Consider the following 12,010-nt stretch of genomic DNA (forward strand, 5'->3'; position numbering starts at 1 on the left):
TGTCCTGACATTCCTCCTCTAACAACTCTTCAAAAGAAAACAACAAAGCTGTGGTGTGTGAGCACAGAGAGCGGACGCTGTCGTTTATCTGTTCTGTTGTTCTGTCTACTACAAAACCATTTCTGGTCTCAAATATATGCTTGTTGCCAAAGGAACCTGGAAGTGACTAGAATGCCTCATGAAGCGATGAGTCATGTGAAGGTGAAACCATTATGTCAGAAATCTGACGTTTTTGAAGAATAAAAGGATACAGAGTCCCTGACGAAGGCCACAGAAAAACTGGTTACCTGATACCACACTGTCACCTTCAGGAGTATTATCACCAACTGCTAACAATTACTAGCATGTTTATCACTGTAGTAATAAACATTTAAACATCTGCACAGCTGAAGTACAGTCTACTATGGATGGCAAATAAATAACAGACTATAAATAACCAGTTATAAATTATAAATAATAAGTCTAACGATAAAACTTACTTATAGGGCAAAGAGAGGCTATTAGAGTTCAAAATAAATTTACAATGAAGACAATTTAACTCAATCATATGCTTACATAGAGGGTGAAGATAGAGGTAAACTGAGTTAACAGATGTAACAGCTCCATCAATAATCTGATAGTGGCACCGAAAATTTAAAGAAAATTAGAAAAGTGTTACAATTATTACAGCAAGAAGAGCACGTGCTGTAAACAAAAGGGTGCCCTCCCGGCTGTGGCTGTCACAGCGGCCTGTGACTGCTGAAAGGGGCTGGCCCGTCCCCTCTGCTCCTCACCCCCTGCCCCCTATCTTGTTCTTTTCTACTTGGACAGGCAAGCTGACTAGACCAAAGCTATGTATCATTTCTGTCTAAAAATGTAAGCAGGATTTTTAAAAACTACAGACTCTATCCAATTTTATCAGACTTTCCACTACCAAGTCAGTGGAGAAACTTTCTAAGCCTGGATCCCAGATTGCAACTAGGTGTTAAGTCTCCTTGGTCTCCTCCAGTCGATGACAGCTCCTCAGTCTCCTCTTCTATTTCATGACCTTGACATTTGAAGAGCACTGGACAGCTACGTTAGAGAACGACCCTTGATCAGGGCTTGTCTGACGTTTTCTCAGGCTTAGCCTGAGGGTGCACCTTCTTCTGCAAGAATAACACAGAACTGCTGTGCCCTCTCAGTGCTTCATCAGGGGCGGCATCATGTTGACACGTCTTATTACTGGAGAAGTTAACCTCGGTCACTCAGGTAAGGTGGAGTCTGCCAGGTGTCTCCACCATGCAGCTACTATTTTTCCCTTTGTAATAAGTATCTTGAAAGAGAGACTTTGAGACTATGAAAATATACTATTTTTTCTCAAACTTTTGCTCAATCATTTTGGCATCCATTGGTGAATCTTGCCTGCAACAATGATTACTGAGATGTTTATATAGGGCTTTAAAAGGAACTAAAATATAATGGCCAAGTTGTTCTTGAAACAAACATACTTAAATTCTATTAATTGCAGCACTTTGACTTATATGCAAAACATGAAGAAAAGTTACTTTCTTTTGTGTTTAGTTAGTGCTAATCAACTATGACACCAACGAGTAACATAACTGACGTGCTACTTACATAATTATGGCTTTTAAAGAAATCTGATGGACGACTGGTGAGGATTTTGTCTCCTTCCAAACCAATTACTCTTTTACAAATATTTGACTTTGGATCACTCGGGCTTTTTGCAATCACAATGTCACCTCTGAGGGGAAAAGTCAAAGAAATGTCAGTGTTATTTATTAAGCATAAACACATCACATCATGACATGGCTGTAACACTTTTATAAAGCCACTTAAACAAGCCACACCTTTCATCCTCTCACATACTGACCTTCCCACACACATTCACCAGCTGTGAAAACCTTGGTGACTGACTTTTATGGTAAGAACCCAACAATGAGAGTGATGGAAAAGCTATCAGAATATTCCAAGATTTCTGATAATTCCAAAAGAATTATCTTTTTTGCACTGTATCCACTATGTGTTACTTCTGTGTCCGAATTTTTAGAACCAAAACTATGGAAAAACAATTCCATGTAAATACCACCAAATTAACTAAGCAAATTTTACTGCCCAGTCGGTAGTAATGATTAACTATAAAGCACATGAACAGGTAGGAACATCATTTATGTTCCCCTAGAGCTCGAGGAATTAAGGAATTACAGCATACAAATTATATAACCTAGATGATGTACAGTATAACACAAAGAGACTTATACTTGAGGAAAAGTATCAGAAGACACAACTAAATAAAATGGTTGCCCAAACATATATTACAAAAAATAAATAAATTGGCATATCAACCGTATAAAACCAATATGGGTATGATTACATATGGAAGGCATGATTCATGGAAGAAGTAACAATCTACATGTAATGCAAGAATAAGGAAGACCGTTAACAGTGGAAAGGAGGAAGGGGACAAAAATGTCAGACGGATGCCCCACCCACACAGAACACAGTGCTCATTCTGCAGAAAGTGAGCGCTCAGTAAATTCTGTTGACTGACACACATATTTAAAAGAATTGAACATATGTACTTATTATCTGTACCTAGTTCCAGAAATAATGTGATGTTACTTATAATAAAACATACATATAACAAAATAATACAAAAGCCATAAAAATAAAAGGAAGATGATGGTTAACTCAGAAACCCAGTTATTGCTATACATACGTATTAAAATGAATTCTAAACTTTTTGGTAGCCAGGTCAAAAAAGAAATTATGATTGATCACATGGCAACCATTAACTAATAAAACAAAGTTTAGTTTGGGAGGTATGACAAAATTTTTCGTAACAACTAAATCAAACAGAGATATAAGAAGGATTCTTATGTAAGAGGATGAAAGACACTGTCCTCATCAAAAATCTTACAGAAAATATAGAAACAGTATTCAGAAGGGTCATTTCTTGACGCTATTCTTAATAAGAGTTGAAAGCCATTAAAACATTAACTTCTATAGTCCGGAGGCAACGTAAGTAAGGCTGCCCTTTTTGAAAATGGATAAACTATTCTGTTTCCAATCAACTGGAGTCAGTCAGCGGAGCTGTTCAGGTGAACAAGTTTGCAAAGATTGCAACATACCAACAAAGGTGAATTGGGGTAGCTTTGGAAAAAGAAAGATTTTCTGTGGGTGTTTTATTCAGCTTAAGTTTTCGACCAAATAATCAATATGACTCTCAAACCTGTACTTGAATGGCAACATAAAAATTATAATTCAGTCGAGCTGTTTTTACAGAAAACGATACTAATGCAGACTATATTTCTGGTGCTCTAACCAGATGCAGGCATAGAGCTTAGATCCAAATACACATCTCTTGGACTCTCCATGCTTTCAAATAGGGTTTAAAAAGGAACCTAACAGAACTAAGACTGAAGTTTTCCTTTCTCGTTTATAGTTAGAAACATCCTTATTATCCTACTAGATCATAAGCCTTTGAAAAGAAGGGTCAATATCTTCTTCATCTTAATGTTCCCCAGAATGTACAATAACATACGAGTAAGAGGAGACTGTGATTGTCTCGAGCACGAGTGTTCTGTGCACTTGACTGTAACAGAGATCCATGTGCTTCAGACACCGGATATGCAGGCTTTCATTTTCCCTACATGGACGGCAGCTAGCAAGAGGGTCTCTTGCGAGGGGTCAGCGATTCCCCTCAAACCTCAGAATCCTGTGCTGCAGAAAAAAGAAAATCAATACTCGGGAGAGCAATATTTTAAAAGTAGAAGTTACCAAATGACTGCCCTGGTTGTAAAAGTTACTTTGGCGTGTCTCCTATAAATGCCAGATTTAGATCTGTCCTGCAACCTAATGGGCCCTCTGAATGAACAGAATACAAAATGAATCCTTCAAAAAATCTTCATTTATTGAATGTAGTTATTTGTATTACTCATCTGAACACAAAGAGTATCAAAAAAAAAAGAGAATATTGAGCCATCCATTCAAAAACTCTAGCCAACAAGTTCAGCCCCTGGTTCAGCACACCAGGACTCTGAGAGCAAAGTCGCGTTGTAGCATGGAAAGTAGGCTTGTCTTCAGGCTACAGAGAGGCCGGGTCTCCAGTTAATCCAAAGACTGGGTTAACTTATTTTGATATGAGTTACAAAGAAAAGGAAGCTAGAACACAGCCTGTTAAATAAGTTTTACTTTATAAATAACTCCGTATCTATCAATTAGGTATCTCAAAGTTGTTATGGGTAAAAGATCTGAAGAATTATTATCCAGGGACCATACTAGACCAGACAGCATGAGCAAGAAAGAGTTTCTATCTGCAGACTCTAAGACGGTAAAAGACCAGTAAATGCAAAGAACAGTTTTACGCTATTCTTGATGATTTTTCAGTAATGTGCAACAGGCTGTAGAAAAGGTCAACAATGAAACTACTTATGCCATAAGCTAAATACCAACTTGAGTCAAATCTGTAGTTTGTGGAGTTGAACGCTGGTATAGGTTTATTTTTTCAGAATTATGAAAAACTAATGGACCTGAGATTTTAGGGAGTCAGAGAGGTGCCCTTTGGAAAATACAGTTAATTAATAATGCTTGACATTCACTCAGAAGGAATAATACAGAGTTAAGCAGAATAAACAGTATCAGAAAGAGTGGAAACACTGTTTAGAAGAGGATTTGAAAAGGTTTAGTGGCAAACAATATTTGCCAAGGAGTTTTTCAACTTAATGTAATTAAATAGGAGAACCATAATAGAAAAGCTTCCTGGCTCCCAGCTATACAGAGAGTTATAGTCTAAAAATCATCCAGGGCTTATCATAAATTAATAGAAATACAAGATTATTGAAAATATTTTTTAAAAAACCACGTATTTAGATACGTCATACAGTTTCTAAGTCCTTAGTTCTTGACTCAAAACATTCTGGGATGCCCCCAAAAGTAAACTAGGCTTAAACGTACGTTATAAAAGGGACTGTACCTCTTTTGGACAATGACACACGGGATGCAGTGACCCAGAAGACTCTGCATGCTTAGAGAAACTATTAAAATTTCTCAAACTGAGAGAAAACATTTGAGTCAAAATTTTATCTGGCTGGTCATTAATTTGGTTATTTACAAAAAAGTTTTTAAAGATAAAGTTAAGAAACTGCAGACAAGACACAACGCGTGTGTGTTTTCGCCATAAACTTATATATTTATGACAGAAATTTACCTTTGGATACCATAAAAATGTCGACTAAGATTTTCTGCACAGACAATATCTGAATTTTGAATTGTAGGCTCCATTGATGGTCCAGAACACTGAAAAGAGAGGTAATTTTGTAATCTGAGTTCAAAACCTTTTTAAATTTAACATAAATCATCTGAGCAGGCTTAAAGGAAAGACAATCAAGCAAACGTTCTTCCAGCTTGGAGGATAACTCCCAATAAGCTGGCAGCTCCCAGATAAGCTCAAGTCTACAGAGTGGCCGCCAGGTCTGGAAACACAGGCAAATACATTAAAAATGGTTTACTGATATTACATTATAACACACAAATAAAGTAACATTCTCTATGTTTCCATATTTTGGCTGTCCTGTAGAATGTAAGCTCCATGAGGGCAGGGACCTTGTCTCTTGGGCTCCCAGCTGTATAGCCAAGGTCAACAACAGGGCTTGGCATAGAGTTGATACTCAATAAATATTTGATGGAAGAATAAATGAATGATTTATTTATTTTCTTGCTATTGTCAAATATCACGCAGCACCCATGATGGTAATTTATTGAGGGGCATCATACTATTCTCAAGGAGTTGATGCCTTTCCTTCTCTTCCAAGAGAATAGCTTACTCATTTGATAGGGCTGCAACCTCTGTTTTCTAATGAAAAATACTGGCATTACGAGACACACTTTAAAGACTTTCAAATTAGCATGTCTTAAAACAATAATATTCATCTATACCTCAAAACTGTTATAAATGATCATTGCCACTTAAAAAATCTAAATATGACCATCTCTATTTACTCCACTTATGCGTAAATGAAACTTTCTACTCAAACTTCCTACTCAGGCAGAAATAAAGTTTGTGTGTGCTACCGCTATAGCCCACTAGAAGTACCAATGCAACTTAAAAAAATCAAAGAGGGGAGCTTCAGTTAAATGTATTTATTTGCATCACTCCAGCTCAACTTGAGCTTGTGACTGAATCTGTTGGGGTAAACCTGACAAAAACAGCAACAGCAACAACAAACCCACCGACTGGCCATTCAATCAATTTACATGACAAAAGGTCAGTACAGTCCTGGCTGATAGATTCATGAGGCAACATGAAGAAGAGGCATTGGTGCAGGCAGCCTGGCCACACTGACGCGAGGCAGAATAATCATCTGTTTTAACAACAGTTAAACATGGTGGTTATAGGAGTTTTGAAAATCAGAGAAATCTGTGCTGAAATTCCAAGTCGGCTACTTACTCACTGGGGGACCCGGAGCAAGTTAGTGAAGCTTTCTGAGCCTCAGTTTCCTCTTACATATAATGAATTTCTAATAAGTATCTGACAGAGTGGAAAAGATTAAATGAGCTAATAAATGTGAAACATCAAACAAACCCTGGAACACAGTAAGCAGCATTCGACAAACGGTAAAAACTATTATTATTGAATCATTAACAGGGCTTTTTGTGCCCCTGTCAGAAACAGAATACAGAACCATATTTAAAGCAATGGTTCTTATATTTTATATCATTGCCAGTTCAAACACACTCTCTTACATCCCAAAATTTAGAAACATTACAAGTTTTAACATTCACACTTTTTTCATTAAATTAATAAGTTCAATTACAATAAAAGAAACGACAAATTTGCCTTCAATTCAAAAAAAGTATATACTTGAAATGATTATTCGTGAATGTAAACACTTACCATGACAACACCACCAACGTATTCAAAAGCACAGTGAGCTATGCAGGCGTACTGGATAGTGTAGCCAACAAGGCGAAAGGTTTTCCCCAGAATACCACGGAGCATAGTTCTATGCAGACTCTGCCACCACGGGCCTGATGGTAAATTTCAAAGTTTCATGATCAATACTATTTAAAAACACTTAAGAAATAGCTCTATCGTAAAGTATTTTAAATCATCCAGAATGTAATAAATGCCTGATATAGTTTGGTGCCCAAAAAACCCAAGAGCTTATTTTCATCTCTGCTAAAGATATTTTAAATGGCAAATTACAGCGACTTAATATTTTGATCTACTGAACAAAGATTATATTCAAATATCACTGGGTTATACATGAATTAGATAACTAGTAGACTCTGAACTTGTCTGTCTCCTTTCACTACGTGGTTATTTCTTGGTATTAAGGCAGATACCTAAAAAGAGATACTAACTCATTCAGGGTACTAATAATAGATTTTCATATTGTTGATTTATACTACATCAATTTTTGTCATAATATCATATGATTTGAAGGAGAAAGCACTAGAACAGGTATATAGAAATCCAAGTTTTAAATTGGTTCCCTTATTAACTTGTGTGAACTTAAATGAATTACTTAACTTCTCTGGGTCTTAATAAAATGGAAATAATATCTCACAGAATGATTCTGAGAATCAAATTCAATAACATGTCAAAGTGCTTTATAAATTATAAAGTCACATTCATTTGTCAACTATTCACTATTGATATAATAATGAACACCTAAATACTATGAAACAGCATAAAGAACCATAGAAAGATTTTTAAAAGCTGTATAAGTTTAAGATGTTAATATTACTCATCTGAAATATCCCCAGTATCTGTCCCTTCTATTCTACTTACCTGTTACAACTATGTTTCAAGCATTTCTCAACTAATGGTCTATGGCTTAGGCCTAGGCTGCTATGCACTGTTCTGAGATTAAATTTACTAAAACACATCAGTAATAATAATACCATGTAACATTTGCTCCACACTTGCTACTTGTTAGGCTTTACAAATTAACCTTTGTAATGTAATATTAGTACCATCCTCATTTTATAGATACAGAAAAAGGCACCTAAGAGTGGTAAACTGACGTGCTGAACATCCCAGAGGCAGGACATGGTGGAGTTGAGACTTAACCCTAAGGTGCCCCGACTCGCCACTCACTGCCCTGCTCAACAGCCTCCAAGAGCAGGCTCACGGTACTCACACTCACGTCCCTCAGTGTCCAACCTCATCTTCCCTGCTGCTCCTACAGGAACAGACCACTCAGTCATACTGGTCTGTTCTTCAGGTAAACTTTGCCCAATCAACACTTACTTACGCCAACAACCACACCTGGATCAGTCTTCCTGAATCCCATCTCCCATCTAATTTGTAACTCTTCTCCAAAGGCTCTTAATAGGTAAGCTTTTCCCTCTCCTCTGAGTCCCTCTGGTCCTCACTGTTCACTGTTTTAGGGTTAAGAACACTGTTTCTAAAGCTCATCTGTCGGAGTTTGTATCCTGGCTCCACATTCTACTTGTGTGACCTTCAGGAAGTTGTTCCGTAAGTCTCAGTGTCTCCATCTGTAAAATGGGCATAGTACCAGAACCCATCTCAGAGGGTCAGTGAAGATTCCATGCGACAAGACATGCAGTCTGCGTAGCAGTCTCAGCGCACGTTAGTTACTGTGTCATTCACTTGGCAATCAGCCTGGACTGCACAACCTCATAACATTAGCTGTAGTTTTCAAGTGTCTAAGTTTCTCACTAACATCTTTTTTTTTTGTTTCCCATTTTTTTTAGGTTATGATAGTTTACAACCTGTGAAATTTCAGTTGTACATTACTATTTGTCAGTCATATTGTAGGTGCACCACTTTTGCTAATTTACCTTTAAATAAAATAGAATTTTAGAGCCCACGGCATAGGACTGTATCTTTTATTAGTGTTTTACTGCTTATGAGTGTTTGTTTGTCTTTAAACATCCACGTCTACTCCCCTAACGAGTCCTCTCCGAGCCGTGCCCAGACCACTCCTTAGGCGCTGGGTCACTCACTGCCTTAAGCACACATGGACCCCAGTGCCCTCTACACTGCACTGATTACCCCTTTCCCTTCCCACACGCTGCATCTGTTCCCACGGCTGTGGCAGTGACTGTGCTTATCCATCTCTGACTTCTCAGGGCCTACCAAAGAAGTCAGTAAACAGAAGGCTTGTCTGACTGAACTAATGAAGGAATACTGAACCCAAATCTCCTACACCTTCCACATCTTCAGCATGACAGAATGCTTATAACGTTCAAAGTGATGATCAGGACTATTGAGATTTTTGTTTAATGAAGAGACACGGTAACGTCATACTCTCTGAAGAAAGTGGGTCTAACATATTAAACAGGCTTCTCATTAAATGTTTCAGGTAATATGAAAATTAACTGCTCCCATCAGTAGGAATCTGGCTTACAATTATAACTGATATACTTTAAAAACTTGTGACTTTTAGAATTCAATAATTAATAATAAGTGCTACTTAAAATTAAAAACACCATAACTGAAGCTCTATTAAGTCAAACAGATTGTTAAGAGGAATGACAAAATAATAATAGAATAAATATTATCAATAAAGTTAACTAGGTTGTCTATACCACTACTTTGCTTCAACTATAAAATTAGGGAAAAAGTGGGCTAAGTCCTAAAACTGAGCTTTGAAAACGAGACCTATGAGAAAAAATTCTAAAAAGCAGTAAAACAGATATGACACATTAAAACAAAAATAAAAATTTGCTTATCTGATGTTAGAGAGGGGACATATTACAAAACAAGAGGAAACACACGGCACTCACCAAGAAGACACTGTAACACAGATAAAAGGTGAAATGAGAGGGTAAATCACTCAGGAAAGTGCCAAAATTTAAATCATTTTGATTATGCAATAGAATCCACTTGGCTAAAAACACACTCAAAAATACAAAGATACTGTAACTATACAATGGTTCTGATTCACTGAGAAGGCTCGCAATTAACTCCCAGTCAGAAGTAACTGGGGCCATAAAGCCCTCCCCTTTTTATTACTTAGACAATGCCCAACTCCAAATACAATATTTGTAATGAAATTATCTCAGAAAATTATAAAACTGAAAGACAGATGAGAGTGATCAGAAGAAAGAAGTTAACAGATCTTGTTTCTTCCCTACAGATACTAGTAACAGAATGGAGTTTGAAGTGTCTAAAATTACTTTGGATCTTAGTCTCTTAAGATGAAAAGACAGCTACGAAGCTATTTAGAGAAGAATCTGAGGATAAAGACTGTTCAGCTTTATACTTAGAAAGTACAATGAGGAGCACTTTGTTAAGAAATATTGAAATTGAGAATAAGCTGATGGATTTTTTAAGAAAAACCTCAGAGTGGAAAGTAGCATACGCATAAGATATAAGCCACAGACACTGCTAGCATTTGGCAGCTCGACTAGCAAAGGGGATTAAGACAGAGGTTCCAAATGTCTGATGTGCACACTCCTTTCAGAGGGTCCAGGAACCCACGTGTGCATCCATGTGCTGGACACCTCGCTTGTCCCTTCAGATTCTCTCCACTCTTCTCACACTGCTCTGTGCCCCTGGAAAACCGGCCTGTGTGAACTACATCAGGGCGCTGCTGCACCCTTTGACTGAACCCCAGGAAGTCAGAGGAAGGAACGGCTGTGTGTTTCCTGGACTCCTTCTCCGTGGGGTCTTCTCAGGTTGGCTATGTCTTTGGACCAAAGGCCGCTGAATCTCCCGAGGCAGTCTGCTGCCCAGGAGTCTCTCTGCTTCTGGGTTCCTGCACACTCCCCCTCCCCTGGTCCTTTCAGGCCTAGGAGGGAAAACAGCTCCACTAGATTCCCCTGTGCCCTGCACACAAGATATAGTCTAAGGATAAAAACATCTGCAAATGAATCCTAAGCTTTTCTTGGTAGGTTTGTTGTTGGTTGTAGCATTTTATGTATATTTCAGACAGCACAAATGAGTAAATACATTAAATTGTTCCAATCAGGATTCTCAATGTGAGAAAAAGAAGCTACAAATATGGAAAGGGAGGTTAGGGATGAGTTGGAGGTATCAAAACAAACATTTAAATAGATAGCACATGTGTGTTTGTGTCCTGCCTTCCCTGTATAACGTCATCCTAGCGCTGTCCCCTGGAAGACGCAATGCCCCACAGTAGTGACGAGCACCCTTCCAACTGAGATTTCTGGTGTCTAAGCTCCACTCCCCACTGGGAGAGACAGTTTAGGGCAGAATAGTCTTGTTGTTCCAGAACACAAGTACGTGCTTAAAGACTAATGGAGACACAGGAACATTTGAGGGGTCTCTCACTGGCCAAATCTGGGATTTTAAAAAAAGTAATAACAATAAAGGAAAATATATTAAATTAAAAATGAAATCAATTCAGTACATAATATTTTTTAAAGAGAAATATATATTGGGGACAAGGAAAGTTCTTTACCAAAAAATGGCAGCTAATAAATATAGAGGGAATAACAAAATTACCATCAATGTCATAATTGATTCAGGCAAGGTCCATTAATAGACGCTAAAAATTACTGGGTGAAAGGTTGTTGGTAAAAAGGTTATGTGCACAGTATTAAAGTAAATAGCTTCTTATTTACAAAGGGAACAAAATGCTCTTACAGGAGAGATCTGGAAAATATCACCTTAACTAAGTGATCAAATTTAGCTACATAAGTAATGGTACAAACTGATATTATGTAGCCTCCTGACATGATGCAACCACAAGTATATCATCATTTGTGTACTCTTCTTGCCAAAATGTATAACCTAAATCTAATTTTGAACAGTCAGACCTATTCATTCCATATACCCACTGTGGACATTCTACAAGACAACAACTTGGACACTTAAACAATATAAATTTAATGAAAGAAAAAAACAGCAAGAGTACTGTTTTAAATTACAAGAATATAGAAGGACATGACACCCAAATGCAATATGAAATCCTTAATTGGACCCTAGAGCAAAAGAAAAAAAAGCAATAAAAGGCATTTTGGGGAAAAATGGGGAAATTTGAATATGGTCTGTAAATCAAAATACATCATTGTCTCAATGTTAGATTTCTTA

General features: G+C 37.4%; 1 protein-coding gene across 12 annotated transcripts in view; it reads right to left on the minus strand.

Moving 5' to 3' along the window:
* Window positions 1-12,010, minus strand: part of IMMP1L (inner mitochondrial membrane peptidase subunit 1) — a 73,848-nt gene that overhangs the window by 17,661 nt on the left and 44,177 nt on the right. For all 12 annotated transcript variants that reach the window (XM_023646571.2, XM_070274979.1, XM_070274972.1 and 9 more), the window contains 3 exons: window positions 6,875-7,008; window positions 5,189-5,277; window positions 1,597-1,723 (listed from right to left, as the gene is read on the minus strand). In XM_023646571.2, the coding sequence (XP_023502339.1) occupies window positions 1,597-1,723; window positions 5,189-5,277; window positions 6,875-7,008 (350 nt within the window). The remainder of the gene's footprint in view (window positions 1-1,596; window positions 1,724-5,188; window positions 5,278-6,874; window positions 7,009-12,010) is intronic.

This window comes from Equus caballus, chromosome 7 (assembly GCF_041296265.1).
Source record: "Equus caballus isolate H_3958 breed thoroughbred chromosome 7, TB-T2T, whole genome shotgun sequence".
NCBI classification, from domain to species: Eukaryota; Metazoa; Chordata; class Mammalia; order Perissodactyla; family Equidae; genus Equus; species Equus caballus.